The 24,665-nt window shown below is 34.6% G+C and overlaps 1 protein-coding gene across 1 annotated transcript in view; it reads right to left on the bottom strand.

Annotated features, from left to right (window-relative positions):
* Positions 1–24,665, bottom strand: part of TRAPPC8 (trafficking protein particle complex subunit 8) — a 150,703-nt gene that overhangs the window by 111,712 nt on the left and 14,326 nt on the right. The window contains exons 2-4 of the mRNA XM_044666435.1: positions 14,006–14,200; positions 2,234–2,323; positions 462–636 (exon numbers count right to left, since the gene is read on the bottom strand). Of these exons, the coding sequence (XP_044522370.1) occupies positions 462–636; positions 2,234–2,323; positions 14,006–14,200 (460 nt within the window). The remainder of the gene's footprint in view (positions 1–461; positions 637–2,233; positions 2,324–14,005; positions 14,201–24,665) is intronic.

The following is a 24,665-nucleotide window of genomic DNA, read 5'->3' as shown; positions in this document are numbered from 1 at the left end:
CAAGTCACTTAACTGCCTAGCCCTTACCACTCACTGCTCTTCTGCCTTAGAACCAATATATAGTATTGATTCTAAGATAGAAGGTAAGAGTTTAATAAAACTATAAAAAAAGAATATATCAAGTTAGCATTTGAAAAAGGGTTATGTTTATTTGTTACTACTAGTCATTTCAAAAATTTTGAAAGAAGTAAAAGAAAGATGAGAAAAATGAAAGAAGAAACTGAAGATATAGAAGGAATTGTTTAAAGACAAGGGTCTTTCACAGTAAAAACAAATGTATAGGAAGGGGCTGGTTTGGATGTTAGTAGGACCAAAGTGATAGAATTTGGCAATTTAGAAAAACACCAGAGTTAAAGAGCAAAAAGGTTGTATTTAACAGATTGGAGATACCAAAGAATTTTACTTTCTCAAATCAAACATTAAGATCGATAGAATATCAACTAATGTAACAAAAAGCTTACCTTTGTTCATCTCCTGCACTTACATCATGCAACAGGACATAATACTTGAGGGTATTTGGTATAAACCATTTGGGGTAGGAATAGTCACTGCTATGTTGAATTCGATGCTGCTCTTGGGACAATTTCAAAAACTGTTCCACAGGTTCAGGTTCACTAGAAGATGCTACCAACATACCTTACAAAGCATATTATTAAGGTAAATATCATAATGTACAATGACACACAGGTATTTTTATTGAAATCAATTATTTTTGAATGAAGTTAAATGAAATCCCATTTTATAGACATTAGCTATAAAAACTAAAAACTTCCCCAAATACTATGAGGCTCCAACAGTCTAAGATTTAAAAGTTTTAGTGACAAGTGATGTCTAATTAACATGTCTAAGAGAATATTTACTGTCAAAATCTATATAACTATAAACATAATGAATTTATTAAAGACACTTGTTAGAATTATTTAACTGCCTGACAGCTAATAATCAAAATCTAAATTCTTTATACTCAAAATGTATTCCAAGTAAATTTGTTTTAACAACAAAGGGATTTGTTTTTCAAGTAACAACTGCTTTTTGGACATCTCAAATTGAATGTTCCACAGGTATTTTAGAATTGGTATATAAAAAAATCCTAGTTTCTCTGGCTCCTAATCTTCCTGTTGTCCTCAACTTGATCACTCTCACCTCACATAATTAAATCCATTAACTTTTCTCCCTATTATATGTATCTGTCATATAAGTCCCCCATTTTCCTACAGCCACCACCCTAAATAAGACCCTCGTCTCCACTGGACTACTGCAGAACCTTCTCATTTGTCTCTTTCCCTCAACTTTCCCCTCACTCTAATCCTTCTTTCACTGAGCTGTCGGTGATTTTACTAAAGCAAAAATCTGACCACATCACTCTCCAACTCAATAAATCACACTCGATCCCCACTCAAGGATCAACTATAAACTCCTGTTTGGCATTTAAAGCTCTTCACCACCTGGGCCCTACCTCTCTTGATGTCTTAACTTCTTTTCTCTTCTCCACACATTCTATCACACAACTATATTAGTCTAATTGCCATGGCTTGCACAAGATATTCCCTCTCCTGTTGGTGCCTTTGCACTGGCTATCCCAAGCCTAGTACATTTTGTCTCCTTGCCTCAGTTTCTCTGGCTTCCTTTAAGTCCCAGCTCAAATTCCACTTTCTGCAGGAGGCCTTTCTTGGTCTTCCTAGCTAATAAAGCCTTCCCTCTGACATTATTTTCCAAAGAATCTGTATCTATCTTACTTATCTTGTTATTTATATTTTCCCTCCCCCATTAGAATATGAGTTCCTTTGGGGATAGGGCCTTTTTCCCCCTACTTTTCTTCTCACTCCAATCCCCTTAATGATAGTAGTACTACCCACCCTAAAAATTATCTCCAAATTATTCTATCTATATCTTGTTTGTACACAATTATATACATATTGTTTCCCCTATTAGACTTCGAGTTCCTCCAAAGCAGGGACTGGTTTTGTTTTTTTGCCTTTCTTTGTATATCCAGCTCTTAGCACACAGCCTACCTTATAGTAAGCATTTAAGAGATGCGTTTTAATTGTTTCCTTTTTTTTTGCTAAATAGCTACTTAGACAAAATGTGGCAAAGACAGAATAGCATTTGAGAAAATCATCAAAAAAGAGAAATTTCTGCTTTCCCATTTAATGTATCATTTCCATACAATTTCACTTACTTTTCTACTAAAATGCTTTCAAAACTAATAACTATCTTTATATTTAAAGGATACATGCTAAATAGTGGTTTAGAAATTCATGATCTGACGCTGGCATGGACTGAAGAAAACTTTCTCTGTAAGATTCAAACCATGGAGTAGTAGCTGAAATTGAGAAAATATTTACAATTGAAATTAGTAAATGTTCGAAACATAACTAGGACATGCAAATACAAACTTCAGAAAAGAAATTGTAAATATATGTTTTCCCTCACAAAATTACTTCATAAAAGAAAAAAGTATCCTTTAAGAAATTAAAACTGGAGTAAAGTTATCTGAAACTCACACAAACCCACATTTCTTTCAACCTGCCTGCTGCAATTCCACCTAAGAAAACACTAAAATTAACCGCAAAACAAAAATGTATTCTACAGTTTGAGACTATTTTATTAACAATAATTGTATAAAATTAACCACAAAACAAAAATGTATTCTACAGTTTGAGACTATTTTATTAACAATAATTGTATACTATTTCAGTAAATAACCTATCTTGATTAGAATCAAAGATAAATATATCTCAAAATGAATCATACTAGAATAGATTATATTGGTGGAAGGAATTTTTCTTCATGTGCATAAATGTATATCTAGTTACAAACTATCAAATTAACTCATAATTATTAATCCTATTGCATGTTTTTTGTTTTAAACTTGTTTTAATAACCACAAAAAAGCCAAGGTTTTCTATACAAACAATATAAAACATTCACCAGAACCAAATCTGGTCTTATCTAACAATATATTGATCAAAATGGTTTAGGAGACTTAACTCAACAACATACTGAATACTCTCTTACAACTTAAGAAATACAATGTAAAATACTGAAAAGAATTCCAATAAATAAAGAATAGGCTCTCTTCCAGAGAGATGGGGTGGTTAGAATATAGGGGGAAACCTAAGAGACGTAAAATATCAATAAAAATCTTTTTTAAAAAATCAAGGAATAATTTAACCAAATCTAGTATTTAAAGTAGGCTAAAATTCTCTAGTTTCTTCATGTATATATAAAATCCAATATTCTGTTAGGGAAATTGCTAATAAAAATAATAAACAATGGCCTTGAAGGGAGAATATCTTATTACTGTTCAGTCGTTTGTACCTGTCCAACTAGAGCTATCCATGGGGTTTTCTTGGCAAAGATACCTGAATGGTTTGCCATTCTCCAATGGATAAATACAGTGGATCCTTTTGTCAAGCAATCAGATTAAGTGACTTGCCCAGGGTCACAGTGTCTGACTTGCCCAGGGTCAGAAGTGTCTGAGTCTGAATTTGAATTCGGGCCCTCCTGATCCCAGGCCAGTACTCTGTCCCACTGGGCCATCTTAGCTGTCTCCTAGGAATACAGAGGGGTTAAGTGACTTGCCCAAAGTCACACAGCTAAGAAGTATGTGAGGCTAGATTTGAACTCAGGTCTTCCTGACTTAAGCCTGCCTAAAATCTACCATTTACAAACTGTGTAACCTAGAGCAAGTAGCTTTCCTCTCTGACTTTGCATTCCTTCATCTGGAATAATATTCACACTACTACTTGACAAGAGTTGTTGTAATGTTTACGTGAAGTAACAGATGAGAAAATATTTAGTAAACTATAATTATACACGTGTGAGCTAGCGCATATTTCCACAAAGCAGAAATAGAAACATCTTAAAGACATTCTGCAATTCGTTTTTAAAAGGTAACAAAAGAAAGCAAGGTAGACAACACTGGTAAAATACTATGATGTAATTTTCTCTTCAACCAACATATATAAATTATATGTGTGTATATACACACCACATAAACCTAAGTAATTATAGTTCATATGCATAATATGCCCACATTTAAAGTTAGCACCCCAATAATGAAGTAAAAAATGGGAAATTTTTAAAAACTGGTTGAACACAAAGAATATCCAAAGAAGAAAGCAAAGAGTTGGATTTACTTTTATTTTTGATTATCTTTCCTCCCTTCCCTCTGCTTTCGGTGCCGCTTAAAATGATATAATACATTCAGGTTCTTCATTTTATTTTTTGCACATAGAAAGTAAGAGGAAAGAAATAGTCAACTATGCTGGCTGAAGTAATAAACAGATATTTGAAAATAAATGTGCCTAAATTCATTTGCTAGGATTCTAAGCATTTATGTGGACAAAAACTGGAAACTCAAGAAAGGATCCAAGGAGCAATGGAGGTTCTAAAAGAAAAATAAGAAGAGCCAAATTCTTTACTTAGTCCTATATAGACTGCTGAACCTCACTGAGTGAATATATCAATGCAGCTAAAGCTAAAAATGTTCAAGTATTTGGTGATCAACTCTGGCCTCAGATAGTTCCTACTGTGTGATCCTGGGCAAGTCAGTTTCTCATTGCATAATCATTACAGTTCTTCTGCCCTGTATATACCGTGTATTGATTCTAAGATGGAAGGTAAGAAGTTTTTTTGTGTATGTTTTTTTTTTAATTAGAAGTATTTGGTAAATAGCCAAAGGAGAAACTGCTGGAATCTGATTGTGGATCAAAGCAAGCCATCTTTCACTTCCTTCCTGAGTTTTCTACTATATGTTTAATATCTGTCTTCTGTCATGGTACAGGGAATACAGAAACATATGCTGCATGAAAGCACTGGTATAACCTTTATCAGACTATTTACCGCCTCAGGGAAAGGGGGAAGGAAGAGAGGGAGAGAATCTGAATCCCAAAATATCAGAAAACAATTATCAAAAATTGTTTCCACATGCATTTGGGGGAAAACGGTTTTTTAAAAAGTATTTGGGGGGCAGCTGGGTAGCTCAGTGGATTGAGAGCCAGGCCTAGAGACGGGAGGTCCTAGGTTCAAATCCGACCTCAGACACTTCCCAGCTGTGTGACCCTGGGCAAGTCACTTGACCCCCATTGCCTACCCTTACCACTCTTCTACCTATAAGTCAATACACAGAAGTTAAGGGTTTAAAATAAAAAAAATTTTAAAAAAATTAAAAAAAAAAAAAAAGTATTTGGTAAATGCCAATATAAAGAATATATCTTACTTTACTGATTATATGATTTAAGCACAAAAATTGACTATAAATTGATTACCAAAAAAGTACAAATGAAAAGTTCAGTGTTTTCTTAATTTTCTGTCTATAAAAGTCTTTATGTTTTGAGCACCAGAGGCTTCTGGTACAAGACGTAGTAAACATTTATAATTAAGTTTTGGAACTTTGAACACAACAGTCATGAATAATACATATTCCAAATACCAACATTTGCTTTAAATTCTAACAAATTTAAAGCCTACATTTTTTTTGTATTATTACTACTACTACTAACACAGTAAAATATATAAAGGAATTCAATTTTCCTTTGTTACAGATGGCAAGGAATTGCACCAGAAAGCACATTATTTCCCTTCAATAATAAATCTTTTCAAAATTAAACAGTAATAACTGTGGCTTTTTTCCCCCAAAAAACATTAACTGGTCCTGAGTGTGATAAGGAAGAAACTTCTAAGGTGAAGAGATAAACTGAATGGAAATCATATAATTTTTATCTAATATTAGGAAGATTGTTTTTAGCATAATGACTTAAGATTTGTAAATATTCCTACTGTGTGATTTAGCTATTTCTCTCCCTTCTCACTCTTCTTTTTAACAAAACCCTTACCTTCTATCTTAAAATTGATACTAAATATCAGGTCAAAGGGCTAGGTAGTTAGAAGTGACTTGCCCAGGGTAACAAAGCTCGGAAGGATCTAGGAACAGATTTAAAGCCAGAGCTTCACATCTCCAGGCCTGGCTCTCTAATCAATGAGGCACCAAGTTGCTCCAGCTATAACTTCTAAATCTTCAATGATATTCTATTTCTCTGAAAATCTATAACCAAAGTACAAAGTATAATACTTAAGTGACTACTACCATTGTTTTAATGTGTATTAAAAATACTCCAATCCTTCAAGGATTTGTATTTACTATCTGTTTTAAAGGATTTCTGCCAACTGGTTCCAACATATTTTTCTAACTTTAATACTAAAACTTTAGACTGGTTGTTCAACAGAAAGACACGCAAAGATGTAATAAGTATCCTAGAGTCAACTAGGCCTAAAGTATCTTGTTTTTTCTTTCAAGATCCAAAAACAAGGCATCCTGGGGGCAAATCCCTTAACCTCTTGGGCCTCATCTGCTTTTAAAAAAGGGGATGGGATAGATTTGGTCATATCTAAAGTTGCTCTGGCAAATCTAAGATACTATGATTCACTTCATGCTGGAATCATAGTTAATACTACTTTGGGATTCAGCAATATATACTAGTAAGGAAATACTGTTAAGAAATCAAAAGGGGCACTAAATGCTTTATAAACTATAAAATGTTAAGCAACTAATTATAAACTATTATTATTAAATCACCTAATACCATTAGATATTACAAACTTCAAATGCAAAATAAATAAAACTACATCAGAACAATAACAGAATATTTTAAACTGAATAATATAAAATTATAATAATGACTAAGTTTGGTCTAAAAGAAGATATAAGATCTTGCCTTTCTCCTTTCCTTAGGAGGGATGGGGGTGGGGGGCGGGAAGAATAGCTATGGGCATGGTATACAGGGGATATCAATCTTTATCCGTGTATTGATCAGTTTTGCTGAACTGTTTTTTTTGTTGTTGTTATAAAGGATGATTCTCTCTAAGAGAGGTTGGGATATACTGTAAAAATGTAATACAAAAAAACAAATTATTAAAGGAGAGAGAGAGAGAAAGAGAGAGAGACAGAGAGAGAGAGAGGATGCCTCTTTAAAAAAAGACATCTGTTTTTGCTGAGACAACTGGGTATACAATACTACAGAAAATGTCTGGCTTATTCAATGCATTAGTTTTGATAGCTTTTTTAAAAATTCTTCTTTATAAAGGCTGACTTTTAAAAGGAAGTGGTAGGAAATGTAGGTGATATAAAAACAATAGGTTTAATTTTTCTTAAAATTCCTGATGATTAAATAAATGTACATGAAAATAATTTCTAAATCAACAGTTCTTCACCAGGGGTCTGTAAACTCTTTTCAAAAAATTTTTTAAATTGTATTTAAATATCATTGATTTCTTTTCTAATTCTAGTATTCTGTGCATCTTAAAACATTATGAAGCTATCCATAGGCTTCACCTAACTGCCTAAGGCAGTGCTGGTGAACCTTATAGAGATTGTGTGCCCAAACTGCCCCTTCAAGTTGCCTGTGAGTCCCCTTGAATTAACCCAGACATCAGAGGGAGGAAGTGCTCACATTGGGCTGCTGTGCAGAGGGGTGGGGCATATAAATATTGTCCCTAGGCGAAATGGAAAGGGGGAATGGAACAGCCTCCTCTGACATGCTGGTGCACACATGCCACATTTTTACCAACACAGGCCTAAGGGGTTCATGACACAAAAGGTTAAAGAAAACCTAGTCTAAACAAACCAGCAAGTATTTATAAGTATGCATGTATTTTAGCATTATATACACATTGTATGCTATACAATGATGTAATAATAAAACTGCAAGGACTACAAAATGTTTAATTTCAGTAGTTGCCAAAAGTTATTTTCATATTCTAAACCAAACTACAAATTGTTTTTTAACTACAAGTGGTTAGCACAAAGCAATGGGTTAACAATTATCTAAGAATTTCAAATAAGAAATTAATGTTGTAGTTTTCTATATAGTCAATACTTGAGAAAAAGCTTTCAAAATGAAATGGTATTAACAGCAGTCTTTTGTTCTTGAAAAACCTAAATTTAGAAAAATCACAGTAACTTAATAAACAACATTAGGCATTACTCCCCTAAAATACTATACAATGCCAGAAAATATTTTTACTCTAAATATAATATTGTGACATTTATAACATGGAAAATAATAGAGAAATGTTTTTAAAAGTAAATGATATATTAAAAAATAAAAACATGATCATTCTGTCCCTCTCCTGTTTAGGATAAATGGAAGCTCAAATTATTCTATTAAAGGACAATGTCCATAATTTGTCAAATTAATGTCTAATTAAAGGCCAAAGACTAAAGTTAAAAGGAAAGCTGACAGCCATCACCAACACCACATATTTCTGGAAAAACTGTGAAGGTGTATCAAGTAAGGGAGAAAGCTATATAGAAGTAGCAGAATAAGCAAAGGTTGATGGAGTACACCAACAAGGAGAAGACTAAGGGCAATACGGAAAACTCACATCAACCACAAGAAATACCTGAATATAACGTGGATTCTTTCAGTTCCATCAGTGTGTCTTTCCAATTACTGTACCAAGGAACACTAGCTTTAATTGATCGATCTGATAGAAAAAACATGGCATTGTTAAACTAAGCCAATTTACATGAACAAATACCAATTATTTCCTTTTAATGAGTGGGAAAAGAGGAGTAAAGGGACTGAGGGGTATATGGCTGTCCAATAACATCCATGGAAGAGAACAGAAAGTTATCTTGTGAATTCATAACATTTTTATTAAATAGTTTAGTCCTGGTAAAAACGTATAACAAACTACACAGACCACTCTGTGTCCCCTATAAAGATATAGATTCCTAGTTTGCAGAAATAAAAAATGAAATAAACCAGATTACCAGTGGAAAACGCTGTGATACTACAGTAAGGCAAAGCATTATACATATAAACTGTATCACTTTCCTTGCTTATTAACTAGCTCTTAAATTTTAAATAATTGTTTTTTTTAAATGCTTTGAAGTTTGACTTAAGTTTTCAGGATAAAGTACTTGGCTATTAACTCTTTTCCTGTCCTGTTTATGAACAGCACAATATCAAATTATTTCATTAGGAAAAAGGGAAAAGTACTGCTATAAGGCCATGGACAAGAGATAAAAACTGCATCAGATTATTTGCTATAATTAGATCACAGAATTAATTATAATTAGCTCGGGAACACATTGCTTCCATAGGGTTATCCCCAGTACACTCACTCTAAAGAATGAATGGGTTTTGTCATAAAGAATTCTTTAAAATGGTACTGGCTATAATTGTATTTCATCAGTACCTTGAAAAAAACGTTTTTTTGCTTGTTTTAAACCTTCATTTAATAAAAACAAAACACTTTTTTAATGTACTTTTCCTACTGAACAAAAAGTTCTATACCTTCTTAAATTGGTAATCAAAGTAAAATTGGGGGGGGGGGGGCTCTATGAAAAATTTACGTTCTTATTCTTTAGCTTTCTACAAACAAAACCTACAACATCAAGGTCAGATATTCTGCTTATACCAGTCACTATACATTTAAGTGCCTTTAAGATCAGAAAATTTATTTGAACTACCAAAATTCAATTAACTTTCAAAATCAGGGGTCGGCAAGGTATGGCTCCACCTCCAACCCGCCAGTCTGGCAGAGCCCCAGGATGTGCCCCTGGGGCCCTTCAGCCCCCTCCTCCATATTCCAGTGCCTTCCGCCTTCATCCTCTTCCTTCCGCAGGTGTTTATGGCTGTTACGGCCAAAAAGGTTGCCAACCGTTGTTCTAAATCAATGAAATTCAACAACTCCAAAGCTATTCAGATCTTAATAAAATGTCCTTGCTTTCAAAAATTGTCCTTGCTCTCTCCAAAATGGCAACACAATGAAAGGTACCTCAGAAACAATACTGGAACAGTCCACCATTTTCCCCAAGAACACTCATGGGCAAACTGCAGGGGGAGGAAAGGGGGCCTGAAATGTTCTATCTGGCTGGGGGACATTATTCCTAATCTGACAAATACAATGAGTAGGATACAATACAATGAAACTTCAAAAGAGTTGCCTTAGAAATAGACTGACAGATGAGCATTTCCTTTCCTTTGGCCCCCTCTTTAAAAAGTTTGCCCATCACTGCCCTAGACTATTTCTCTGCAAACAAAAGAAGCCAGCATCTATTGTGTCACTCCACAAAGCTTACTCAGCAAACACTTAGGGTCAAATAATGCAGAAGATACTTAAGTTAGGCCTAGGTTTATAGGTTAAGCATAACCGTATCCCATGGCTAGGAAATATAGCTTGACACAAAAACCAAAGGTATCAAAAGCAATCCCAACTTGATACTTCTGCAATGTACATGGATAAGATATCAACATGTTCCTGTATCTCCATGACTGCTAAAACCTTTATATGACATCATCCATTATACAAATTTTCTACTTTCTAGAATTGCTGCTGTCTCCTCCATTTCAGCTTCAACTTCTATAAATTAGAACGTAGGTCTAAAGATTTTACTGAAATCTACTTCTATTAAAATTAGCCATTTAAAAAATGTTACATGATGCTCATCTAACTGACAGCAAACTGGAACATATTCATGAATTTGAAACATAAGAGAATAGAAGCCTCCTTAAAGTGAAAAGTTTTCCTTTTTAAAAAAAGGTATTCAAGGATGTCTCCAAAGACCCACTGTAGTTTTTGTTTTTGTTTTTTTTTTTTATTTTAAACCCTTAATTTCTGTGTATTGATTTATAGGTGGAAGATTGGTAAGGGTAGGCAATGGGGGTCAAGTGACTTGCCCAGGGTCACACAGCTGGGAAGTGTCTGAGGTCATATTTGAACCTAGGACCTCCCGTCTCTAGGCCTGGCTCTCAATCCACTGAGCTACCCAGCTGCCCCCCACTGTAGTTTTAAGTGCACCAAGATTTTGGGGACACCTTGTGCTTTTTGGGCATATGTACCCTCCCCCAGATTATTGTAAGTAAAGTGCTTTATAAATCTTAAATGCTATATAAAATAAATGGTCCGTTTTTTCAAAACAAATAAACGAAAATTTTAAAAAAATGAAAAAGGTATTCAATACTAAAAAAAGCTTAACAGCCTAGAAATAACAACTTTTTTAAAGTTACAATGAAACTACTATTATGCTAAGGTTGACTGGAAGAAATAAAATCCAGTATTCTAGCTCATACCTCTCCAGTACTCAATTGTGTACAGTCAGTAGATCTCGAAGATTTAGCCAAGTCACCAAAGGAGTTATTGGCCAACATCAGATGACCCTTCCTATATCTCAGCAAGGATGTGGAATTTGATCAGAATCTTTCTCCAAAGCAAATGGGTGTTTCCAGTGAAAAATAGTGTGTCCTGTAATTGCCTGTCCCACAGCCAATCTTCCTAAACTCATAATTATGGTAGTCACAAAATCCCAACTCCATCCCTTCACTCACAATATTCCTAAAACTTTAGGGAAAATGAAAAGTAAATTTCTCTCAGGGAAAAGTCAAAGGCGTAAAAACCATAGGTTAATCAGTTACATCTAACTTCAATGAAGCTACTTTTCACTGCAAAACAACAACAAAAAGATGCATAAAAATTCATCAATTATTTGAAAATTTTAAGATATACAGGCAATATCCTAAATTGAAATTTAACAATCTAAACACTTTTTTGTTATAATTAAAATAAATTTCAAGCCCGGCACATAGTAAACATTTAATAAGTGCTAGTTGGGAGCAGCTGGGTGGTTCAGTGGTTTGAGAGCCAGCCTTAGAGATGGGAGATCCTGAGTTCAAATTTGGCCTCAGACACGTCCTAGCTGTGTGACCCTGGGCAAGTCACTTAACTCCCATTGCCTAACTCTTACCACTCTTCTGTCTTGGAACCAATACACAATTTTGATTCCAAAATAAAAGGAAAGGGTTTAAATAAATAAATGCTTGGTAACTAATATATACATAATAGGGTAGAAAACATGGGATTCAATTCCTAAAATAGCTTATTAGCATTTAGAACATTTTAGATAATAAATATAATATAAATTAGATTTCAGTCACAATTGTATACCAAATATCACAGAGATGTACATTTTAAAGGATTCTAAACTTTGGAAAGTTTTTCATTCAACTTTATAATTTAAGGATCCTAAAAGCTATAATTTTAATTATAAGCATGCTATATAAAGTAGGGCATGCTACTAACTATATATGTTACCAGTGGCAAGTCACAACATAAAAGCACTCTGAAAACCTTAAAGAATACATATATAAATCTAAGGCACAAATAAAGAATGTCCCAAAGTCTTAGTGTAGTCTTAAATTTTAGTAGCTTAAAAGTGCAATGACATTTTTGAGATTCCCTGTACTTCTCTTTAACCCACCCAAACCTCAATTTTCTCAACACTAATGATGGAGAATTAGATAATTTATAATACCTTTTCACCTCAGAGTCTAGAATCCTGCTTTTCTATTTAAAAAAACATTAGGTTGACAAATAATATAATCTACTCCTCAACACATTTTATCAGCCATAATTTAAAGTTAATATTTTAAAATATCACTCAAGGCAAGAGATCAAAGAATCAAATTAAAGTTAAGTTCAATTTTAGTCTACTTTCTACCTTCAAGATGTTTTCTTCACCTACAAAGCAAATATAAGGAAAGATCAATTATAGCAATTCCACCTTATTCCCTGAAATATTATCAAATATATTTAAGTTGTTCTTTGCTGAGACAAATTTTCCTATGTTTCATCACAATGAAGACACCTAATTTTATGTATTTACAGGAAATCCTTAAATTCATAGGCTTAATTGCATAATCTCAGAAATAATTTGTATCATAATCATGCCACAAAGATTAGATTGCAAATTACAGTGGTATAAAAAGATTATGTTTCCATTAAATTGCTGAAATACCCAAATCACAAAATGTATTTTCCATCTTCTTAAATTCATCCCATATTAAGGACAATTAGTTAACTCTATTTATGTTTTTTAGGCTAATAAAAACTAAGTATTTATTTCCCTAATATTAACAATCAACTCCATTTTAAATCTTTTAACAACTCAAATCACATTTTAACATTTTCAAAAAGAGTTCCTACCAGATACTTGCTTTTAAATTTTATAATAGTTCTTAACAATACACATTTATTTAATGTCAAATTGAAATGAAATTACTATTTCACTTATGTAAATAACTTCACTGGGATCATGCATCATCATCTTTATGCAGGTCATTTTTCTCCCTGGTATTACAACTCCATTCTCTAACCTAGACCATGTTTTGGAGCAGTGGCATCAAATTCAAAGAGAAAAGGGAGCCACTAAACCTTATACAGTTCAGGCCCATTCAGGAGTATAGCAAGCCTAACTCCTTCATGTCTGATACCTCTGCTTTGGAGTAAACTATGGTCAGTCACTAAGTTCCAAGCTTCAGTCAAGACTTTTTTCCCCAGCAGTCTATAATCATGTTTGCCCTCAATATCTCCCTCAGAATTCTATTCAAATTAACACTACTATTGCCTCTGCACTTCCCTAGATATTCTCGAATCTCTCTTATCCTGTTTCATCAACTGTAAAATGAAAATAATAGCAGGGCAATAACTGTGACAGGGCAGTTGGAAGTAAATAAAATTACATAAAGTGCTTTGAGAATCTTAAAACCCTATATAACTGCTAGCGATTATTATAACAAAAACAGATTTTAAAAGGGTTTTAGGTATCCTAATTCTATCACTGTTATTTTGCTGATGATAAAATGAAATTTATTTTTACAGATAACAAATATGAAGCTCAAAATAGTCAAGTCAGTTGCCAAGGTTCATTTGCAAGTTAGTTGCAAAGCTCTGAATAGAACCAGCTCCCCTCACCCTCAGTACAGATTCTAACTTACTACTATCTCAATAGAAAAAGTGTTAGATCTAAAACTCTGGATTGTCAGTTCTAAAAATACATATACTAAAAAAAGTTCATAGTTAAAAGATAACATTTTTCCAAATATTAATATTATTAATGGCATTAACATTAATTTTAAACCACTGAATGCTTTTAAATGAACTAACTTAAGCTTGTTTTTTGCTTTTAAAAAGTGACATAATAAATCTTGTTACTTACCACTGATGTTAAGATCATAATCTCCAGCTGTAATCACATTAGCTACTAATCCTTCTGCAGGTTGGCTGCTAGACACTACATCACTCAAATGTTTCCGAATGGCTCCAGGTAGAGGTGGCTGGGTGACAATGTTGCTTACTGATATTTTCAAGTTTTTAATTATGTGAAGCTGATTATTAGGATCTCTCATATGAACTATACAAAAAAATAAAAATAAAAATTGCTTTAAAAGTGTGTGCAAAGGCCAATGTTTTTGCTTAAAATTACATCAAAAATGATCTTTCACAAAATAAAGAACTCAAACCTAAAATGAAACACCCAAATAGGATCTTCTTGGGCATTATTCTGAATATTTGCTATACTAAAAGTAGCCTGGTAAAAATGGGGGCAGTTCAAATATTTCGTATTTTGACTTACTGTCAGAAAGGTTATTTGGTTTGGGCTTGGGTTTGGTTTTTAAAGACTGGATTTACTTATCTCCTCCCAGTCTGAAAATACATTGGGCTACTCATAGCCCAATCCTACTATTGATCAGAACCTGAGCAAAACTCAAGTTTCAGAGTGGGCCAGTTAGCCCCTCCTTAAGCTACCTGAAGTGACCAACCACAATTACCACATTCATGTTGAACAGTATGGAGAGAAAGACAAAAGACATAACCCACAAGAGATTCAGTAGCCTCAACCTCCCTGACAGCTGGGATTACAGTAGCAATATACTAACAAGTTATTTTAAATTTACAATTAAGAATAAAAGATCTGTAGATCAGCTTGGGGAACTGGGTATGAGAATTCATTTCATCAAAACAGTATAATCCATTTGGTAGATAAATCCTATCCAGCAGCAATTCACATCTAAGTAACTTTTGAAAGGTCCCATTCTAGTGGAAGGATTTGTTCCTATCTACATTTCTTTGCATCATTTTCTCCAGATCCTCTTAAATTTTTCAACTGAAGCACATGGTTTTTTGCCATGTAATATGGAAATTTTGAGCAAGAAAACTATCATTTCACATTTCTGACATTTATTCTCATGATCTTTAGGGTCTTATCCCATAAATGTCTTTTTCTCATCTTTATATCTTTATTTTTAAGCTCCTTTTTTTTAAAGAACTGGGCGTTTATTTTTTCTCCTCTCACCTCTCTCTGCCCACTGAAAAGAAATACAGAGGATGCAGCTTGGTGGCTCAGGGGATTAAGTGCCAGGCCTAGAGTCGGGAAAGGTCTTGAGTTCAAATTGGACCTCAGACACTCCCTAACTATATGATCCTGGGCAAGTTACTTAACCTCCATTGCGTAGCTCTTGTTGCTCTTCTGCCTTGGAATCAATACACAGTATGGACTCTAAGATTGAAGGTAAGGGTTTAAAAAAAAAGAAAGAAAAGGAATACAGAATCTCTGCATCATATAAACCTACTTTAAAAAAGGAGGGGAGCAAGGGGGACTGACAAAGCCAAGATGATGGCAGAGAAGGTACATACACACATCTGATCTCTACCAAATTACTCTCCAAAAAAACTATGATATAAAGCCTCAGAATGAATTCTGTTGCAGCACAATCCACAAGTCCACAATAAAGTAATTTTTTAGCTCAAAACATCTTAAAAGGCCAGCAGGAGGGATCCATTGCACCAGCTTAGAGATGGAATGATCACACAGGCCACAGACCCTAGACACAACTGAAGGAAGAAAGCATAAACTTCCAGAGCTCTCAGTCTCAGATGGTAAGGGCAGCAGAAGAGGTCAAACAACTGATCAGAAGATTACAAGGTCCCTTTGCTGGCTCTAGGTGCAAGGCTCTTGTCTATGTTGTCCAGACAGAGAACCAGGTCACAATCCTGGGACCCAATCTCAAATTGAGGCAGAAAACTAGCAGATACCAGCACTTGCAGCCACAGAGGAAAAGGGGTCCATGGTCACAGTTCGAAGGCAGAAAAGAGTGCTTGAAGTTACTCACAGATCAGAGCACAGGCCTGGAGAATATTAAACACACCTCTCCTTACATTATACTACCTTGGAAGAACTGAAAGCAGATAGATCCCCAGAGCCAGCTCTGAAGGTAGCTGCATGAAGAACCTGAAACTTGGAGCAGTGTTCTCTTCACCATAGGTACAAAGTCCAACTCTAACAATTGATAAGTTAAAAAAAGGAGAAAGGCTGAAAAATGAGAAAGCAACAAAAAAAGAAACTCAACATAGAAAGCTATTTTGGTGACAAGGAAAACCAAATTTCAAACTCAGAAGAAGTCAACCAAGTCAACACTGCTGCATCATAAGCCCTCCAAGAGATTTTTACTTTAAATGATCACTCTATTACAAATATTAATAATATGGAAATAGGTTTTGAACAATGATAAATGTATAACCCAGTGGAACTGCTCAGCTCTGGGAGGGGGGAGGAAAAGAACATGAATCATGTAACTATGGAAAAATATTCTTAATTAATTAATTAGAAAGTTTTTTAAGGGCCTCCAAGAAAATTATGAATTGTTCTTAAGCCCCAAAAGAATTAATGAAGGTACTCAAAATAGATTTTGAAAATCAAATAAGAAAGGAATGAGAAAAATGGGGAAAAGAAATGAGATCAAGAAAAAAAATCAAGAAAAAGAGTCAAAAGCTTGGTAATAGAGACCCAAAAAATTACTGAAGAAATTAATATATTAAAAATCAGACTAGGGCAATTGGTAAAAGAAGAACAAAAATCCAATGAAGAGAAGAATTTCTTAAAAAGCAGAATTATCCAAAAGGAAAAAAATATGCAAAAATGCAATAAAGAGAAGTACTTCTTGAAAGGCAGAATTGGCCTTATGGAAAAAATAGTACAAAGATTCACTGAGGAAAAGAATTATTTAAAAAACTGAATTGGCTAAATGGAAAGGGAGCTACAAAATCTTACTCAAGAAAATCATACCTTCAAAATTAGAATTGGGGAAGTAGAAGCTAATGACTCCATGAGATATCAAAAACAAAGCCAAAAGTATGAAAAAAATATAAGAAAAGCACAAAGGCTCATTGAAAAACAACTGATCTGGAACATAAATTAAGAGAGAGAATCTAAGAATTATTAGACTACGTGAAAACCATTATCGAACAAAAGAGCTTAAGCATTATCTTCAAGAAATCATCAAAGAAAACTGCCTTAATACTCTAGACTAGAGGGCAAAAAAGAAATTGAAAGAATACAACAGTCACCTCCCAAAAGATATCCCAAATGGATGACTCCCAGGAATATTATAGCCAAATTCCAGAACTCCCAGTTCAAGAAGAAAATATGGCAAATAATAAAAAAGAAACAATTTAAATATCATAGAACCATCCATAGTCAAGACAACAAAAGAATTAATAGCTTACTATACATTAAAGGATCATAGGACTTGGAATATGATATTGCAAAGAGCAAAAAGGGGCTAAGACTTAAACCAAGAATCACCCAGCAAAACCAAGCATAATCCTTAGGGGGGAGAGAGGAATAGGTATTCAATGAAATAGAGGGCTTTCAAATATTCCTGATGAAAAGACCAGACCTGAATGGAAAATATGACTCTAAAATACAAAACTCAAGAGAAACATTAAAAAGGAAAAAGTAAAGAGAAATCAAAAGATATTCAATAAGGATAACTATACATCCTTACATGGGGAGATGATTCTGTAACTCCTAAGAACTTTGTCATTATATGGGCAGTTAAAAGAAGTATATACAAGCAGAGGGCAAGGGTGCAAAATGAACATAATGGGAAACTATAGAATAAAATCAAATTACAGCATGAGAAAGAAGAAAGCATTGGGAGGAGAGGGAAGGGAAAATAAAATAGAGTAAATTATTGCACATAAAAGAGGCATGAAAAGGCTTTTACAGTGGAGGGATGGGGAAGGAAGCAATGAATGGTACTCTCATTAGAACTGGCTTAATGAAGAGAACATACACAATCAATTGGGTATGGAAAGCAATCTTACCCTACAGGAAAGTTGGAGAGGAAGGAGCTAAGAAAAAGGGGGGTAGGACTGATAGAAGAAAAGAGGGCAAATTGGAGAAAGCAGTGGTTGGAAACTAAATAGAGGAGAAATAGGATCAAGAGTAATACACAGTAATCATAATGTTACAAAATTTTTTTACAAATCTCTCTAATAAAAGTCCCATTTAGTTGAATATATAAAAATATGTCACTCCCCAATTGATAAATGGTCAAAGGATATGAACAGGCAAAGTTCTCAAAGTAATTAAAGCTTTCTATAGTCATGCAAAAAAAAAAAAATGCTCTGGGTCACTATTAATTGTAGAGATACAAGTCAAAACAGCTTTGAGCTACCATCCCACACCTATCAGATTGGCTATTATGACAGAAAAGGAAAATTACAAAACTTGAAAGTTACATGGGAAAACTAAGACATGAATGCACCACTGGGGGATTTTTGAACTGATTCAATCATTCTGGAGAATAATTTGGACCTATGTCCAAAGGGCTATAAAATAGTACATACCCTTTAATCCAGCAATACCATTAATGGGTTTGTATTTGTGTCATTTAAAATCACTTGGGATACTTGGAACTACATTTCCCATGATCCCTAATGGGTTTCCTGTTTTGGATGACGTATTCAAGGTGAGGGACGGTTTTTAAAATGGGGGGGTGACTTTGAACTTCCTTTTTAGGTACCTGAACACTCGGAGAGAGGAGAGGTAAATGGTGGAGGTGAGGTTGAATAGGTTTCTTACAGGCACATGGTCAATTTATCTCTATCAGCATGGCTTTTATTAAAATACTATTCTTCCTTTTAATCTCGGCCCTCATCATTTTTAATCCAAAGAGATAAAAAAAAAAAGGGGGGGGGGGAGAAGGACCTATATGTACAAAAATACTTAAAGCAGCTCTTTTTGAAGGGGCCAAGAATTGGGAAGTGAGGGGTTACCCATCAACTGGGAAATGGCTGAGTTAGTTACAGTATATGATTGTAATGGGATGCTAAGGTGCTGTAATAAATGACAAGGAGGAAGAACTCAGAAGAAACATGGAAAGACTTATAGGAACCAAAGCAGAAGGAAATTAAGCAGAACCAGGAATATTATACAATAAACAACTATGAACAACAGCTATACAATGATTCAAAACAATCCCAAAAGACTCATGATAAAAAATATCATCTCCTTCCAGAGAATAAGAACTGATAAAGAATGACTCCAGGCCAAAGCAAACATTTCAATTTTTCTTTTTTTGTTGTTTTCTTCCATGAAGGATTAATATGAAAAAAAATGTTTTACAATAATTGCACGTGTAAAATCTATGAGATTGCATAAGACCTCAAAAGGGGTGAGGGGTGGAGAGAGGAAGGGAATTTGAAACTCAGTATTCTTTGAAAAATGTTGGAAACAGTTTTTAGATATAACTGGGAAAAAGTCAAATAAAATTTAATTTAAATTTTTAAAAAACACCCTTCACAGTTATATACTTTGCACTTACACCATAAACTAATTCAAGTACCTATTAATGGATAAAACCCCTTCTAAAATATTGATTTGGATATAGGGTATTTTCCCTAGCTACTAAATATGAGGCAAAATTCAAACAAAAATCCTCCTTATTCCAAGTCTATATCTCTCTCCACTATGCCTTGCTAGGCAGCATGAAGACAAGATGCAAACTGAGGCAGCATGAGGATAAGAGGCAGACTTTGACAAGGCAAGCTGACCACAGAGTGGAAGAGCAGAATCTGAACTCAAGTTCTCTGATGTCAAATCCAATATTCCTTCCTCAGCAGTTTTTTTTAATACTAAGTATTAGTTCTAAGGCAAAAGAGAGAAGGGCTAGACAATAAGGATTAAATGACTTGCCCAGGGTTACAAAGCTAGGAAGTATATGAGAACTGATTTGAACTCAGGACCTCCTATCTCCAGCCTGGCTCTCTATCCACTAAGCCACCTAGCTGCCACCCCTTTCCACAGTCTTTTTTTCCCTTACCTCCCACCTTAGAATCAATACTATGTATTGGTTCCAAGGCAGAAGAGTGGTAAGAACTAGGCAAGGGGGTTACGTGATTTACCCAGGGTCACACAGCTACAAAGTGTCTTGAGGTCAAATTTGAACCTAGGACTTCCCATGTCTAGGCCTGGCTCTCAATCCACTGAGCTACCCAGCTGCTCCCTCCAAAGCCTTTTAAAAATAGACCAGCACCCCTAGGTTAATATAATAATAAAGGATAATAATAAATGTTGGAGGGGATGTGGCAAAATTGGGTCACTAATACAATGCTGGTGGAGTTGTGAATTGATCCAACCATTCTGGAAGGTAATTTGGAATTACACCCAAAGGGCTTTAAAAGAATGCCTGCCTTTTAATCCAGCAATATCACTACTAGGTTTTTATCCCAAAGAGATGATTAAAAAGAGGATTGTACAAAAATATTTATAGCCACACTATCTGTGGTGTCAAAAAATTGGAAAATGAGAGGATGTCCCTCAAATGGGGAATGGCTGAACAAATTGTGGTATATGACGGTGATGGAATACTACTGTGCTGTAAGGAGTGATGAACTGAAGAATTTCAACGTGAACTGAAGAACCTCCATGAACTGATACAGAGTGAAATGAGGAGAACCAAGAAAACATTGTGCACAGAGACTAAAACATTGTGGGACTATCCAATGTAAAGAACTTTACCACTAGCAGCAATGCAATGATCCAGGACAATCCCGAGGGACTTATGAGAAAGAACATTATCCACATGGAGAGAAAGAACTGTGAGAGTAGAAACAAAGGAGAAAAACACATGACTTATCACTTGTTTATATGAGTATATGATTTGGGGTTTTGGTTTTAAAAGATTGCTCTATTGCAAAAATGAAAAATATGAAAATAGGTAACAAGTAATAATATTTGTATAACCCAGTGGAAAGGCTTATCAGCTCTGAGAGAGGAGGAGAAGAGAAGAGAGGAGGGGAAAAAAAATGAATCATGTAAACATGAAAAAAAATTTTTTAATAAAAATTTATAAATAAATAAAAGTAAAAAATAAAATAAAAAGTAAAAATAAAAATAGACCAGCAGTGTGAAGCATAAGACTCACAGAATCCCAGAACTTACTAGCTATGTGGTCTTACACAGGGCCACTAACATTTCTGGGTCTCGGGTTCATCAGTAAAATGAAAAAGTTTAAGTTCACTCTAGACTCTCTTTTGTTCCTCAGGTTCTGAGAAAATGATACATCACACTGGGGGGAAAGAGGGGAGAACTGAGTCTAAAACTAAGAGATACTTGACTGAAAGTGAGCAAGGTAAAGCAATCCTGAGATTGTTTTGCTTTTTAAAAATCAGAAAACAGCACAATTATATAAACACAAAAGTTGGACAAAGAAAAATCTGCAAATGGCTTATTATGGCCCAAGTCACATATTCCTCAAGTTTGGTCTCAGTGTTACTCCTTAAGTACTAAGCATATCTCTGGAAACAGTTCTTCTGGGCCCAAAAGGCTCCAAAAAGATAGTTCAGTCCAATGCTATACATCCAGCTGTGAATTCAGATGGAAACTGTTGCTGGATATGGTTTTCCCACCCTACAACATCACTAAGCCCTTGTGTCATAAAGGTCCCAACCAATTCCGTTCCAAGAATTAAGTGTATGTGGTAAATCTTAGTGGAAACTAGAGCTATCTCAAGAACAATTTCTCAGAAATCAGCAAGATCTCAGATTTTTCTATCAATAAATAAATAATAGGGGACAACTAGGTGGCTCAGTAGATTGATAACCAGGTCTGAAGACAGGAGGTCCTGAGTTCAAATCTGAACTCAGATGCTTCCTAGCAATGTGACCCTGGACAAGTCACTTAACCCCTATAACCTAGCCCTTACCACTCTTCTTCCTTAGAACCAATACTTAGTATTGATTCTAAGACAGAAGGTAATTAAGAGCTTAAAAACAAATAAGGAATAATCCTCATCTATCCTTTATCTTAAACCTTTCTTCAGTACCAATATTTCATAATAGCATTCTCGTCCAGCTGTAAATCCTAAAAATGAACTCTGGAAACTATAAAATTTGTTCCTCACAGGCTTAATAGCTGTAATTAAACCTAGACAACAGATTTCCTGCAATTTCTTTCTCAGTCTATTGTTATTCTACCTCTCTCCCAAAATTTCACAGGCAATAAATAATATTACATAAAACACAAAGAAATCCAGTAACATAATTCTTCATAGGATACTTCTTTTTTCATGTAGCAAATAGAGATATGTAAAGTAGGAGAGGTTTATTAGCTTATAAGATTTTATCCTTTACTACATTTGCCATATTCTTCAGGTTTAATTTCAGTGCTTTTATAAGGATTATTTTTCAGTTTCTACTTTATCTTAGTAAATGAAATCTAAATAGCAAAATTCCTAAATGGATTTAAGATTAGGTTAATTTTTAGAGTCAAAAGTCACTTTAAGTCACACTAGTCCAGCTTCAGTTTTTCAGGTTTTTTTTTTGAAAAAGCTTTTCAGTTTTTATTTAAACCCTTACCTTCTGTCTTTGGAACCAATACTCTGTATTGGTTCCAAGGCAGAATAGCAGTAAGGGCTAGGCAATGGGGGTTAAGTGACTTGCCCAGGGTCACATAACCAGGAAGTGTCTGAGGCCAAATTTGGACCTAGGACCCTAGCTCTCAATCCACTGAGCCAACCAGCTGCCCCCCAGCTTCATAATTTTCAGATGAGGAAACAAGACTGTGAAAGGTTAAATCATTTGTATATAGTCATACAACTGGTTAATAAAGAAGAGCCCAAGTTTGGCTCCCATTCTCTAGCTATCTTTCTACTAAACCACTCTCATAAGAAGCACAAATCATAGCATAATATAGGACTGGGAGCAGAATATTAATTTCAAAAACAATCCTTTTCTCACATTAGGGAACTCAGAAGATGAATTGGTTACATTTTTAAGCTATTTTTAAAGTTACTTCTCAAGAGCAGAGAAGTTGTTTTCGGGGTATTTTGTCAAACCTACTTGTTATTTCAAAAACTACTCGATGTGACTTCAAACTTGCAGACTGCATTCTGACACTTCTTCGTTGGGTGACTGTAGAAAAGCCACTTAAATTCTTTAAATCTGTTTCCTCATCTGCAAAATAATATTTGTATTGTCTATTTTCATAAGGCTGTTCTGATGAAGCCCTGCAAAAATGAGCTGTTATTGGGGTTCCCCGCTTTGAACTTGGTGCTGAAGGATCTCTGAGGAGACCTCAGGCAGCTTCTACTCAGAATGGTCACATGGAGTCTGCAGAAGGAATGGGAAAAATAATCCAGAGGTTTTCACAGAAGGATTGGAATGATACACCTTTTCCACAAGGAATTGAATTGGTGGATGTTTTGTGGAAGGAAAAAAAAGAAGAATATTTCTACTGATAAGGAAAACAAAACACATGATGAAGCAGAAGACCATGTGGATTATCAAGAATATGAAATCACTACAGGATATTCTTGAATGATTAAGAAGAGAAATAAGAATTATGAAAGCTAAAGTTATGGCCTGCACAGCAGCAGATATCACCAAAGAAACAAAAAAGAAAACAGCCGATTGGGAACATAAGTACACAAAAGTGCCAGATAGTCTAGAACAGGGGTCGGCAACCTTTTTGGCCATGAGAGCCATAAAGGCCACATTTTTTAAAAAGTAATTTCATGAGAGCTGTACAGTGCTCACAGTGCTGCTCCTGTAACAGTGCCTGAAAAAAAATAGACATTATGGCTCCTGCAGAAAGAGCCATATCTGGCCCTCAAAAGAGCCAGATATGGCTCAAGAGCCATACGTTGCCGACCCCTGGTCTAGAAGAAAAGTATAAAGCAAGAACATTAAAAGAAAAAGAGGCTCTCCATACAGGCAAAACATTGATCTTAAAGATAGGATTCATAGAAATAAATTAAATATTATTGGCCTCCCAGAAAAGAAGTAAAAAAAAAATGGATAGTGTGATGGAAAAATTATTACAAGAAAACTGCTTAGAACTTCTGAATACAGATCATCTCTGGAGTAGGATGTAAGTGGGGGTGGGGGTGATATTTGTGCTACAAACTCCAAAGCACAATAATTAATTAACAAACAACAAATTATGCAAGCAACCAGGAGAAATACCTTTAAATATGAATGGAAGGAAATTTTATAATGAAATGGAATTGTTCTGAAGAGCAAAGGAATTCAAAATGCAACAGTCTGCAAATTGAGCCTAACCATTAAAGAAAAAAGCTGGACATTCAATAAAAAGAGACCTTTGAAATATTCCTAGAAGAAATACCAGATCTAAATAAATTTGTTGCTTTTCAAATACCCCAGACAACAGAAATGTAAGAAAGGCAAAAAATATGTAATAAAAGGTAAATAAGGACAGTATCAACAAAAGGAAAGCAGAGAAACCATTGATAGTTTTTTTTCCCCCTAAAAGTATACAAGGGCACATATGAAAACAGAAGTTAAATAGAAGAGAGAGTGGAGAAACAAGTCTGAAACAGGTACTAAATAAACTTCACAACACCTCATCTAAGGATGATTCCATGAAAAAATTTTTGGTGTTTTTTTTTTTGGGAGGGTGGAGTGAGGGGGAGACACTCAATTCCTGAATAAGAGAGCACATAAAAGGGAGAGAGAAGGTAGAAAATAAGAGGAGAATGTGTGATGCACTTTAATGAAGTAACCAAAAGTTG

The sequence above is a fragment of the Gracilinanus agilis genome, chromosome 1, assembly GCF_016433145.1.
Source record: "Gracilinanus agilis isolate LMUSP501 chromosome 1, AgileGrace, whole genome shotgun sequence".
NCBI classification, from domain to species: Eukaryota; Metazoa; Chordata; class Mammalia; order Didelphimorphia; family Didelphidae; genus Gracilinanus; species Gracilinanus agilis.
This window is presented reverse-complemented; position numbering and strand designations above follow the sequence as displayed.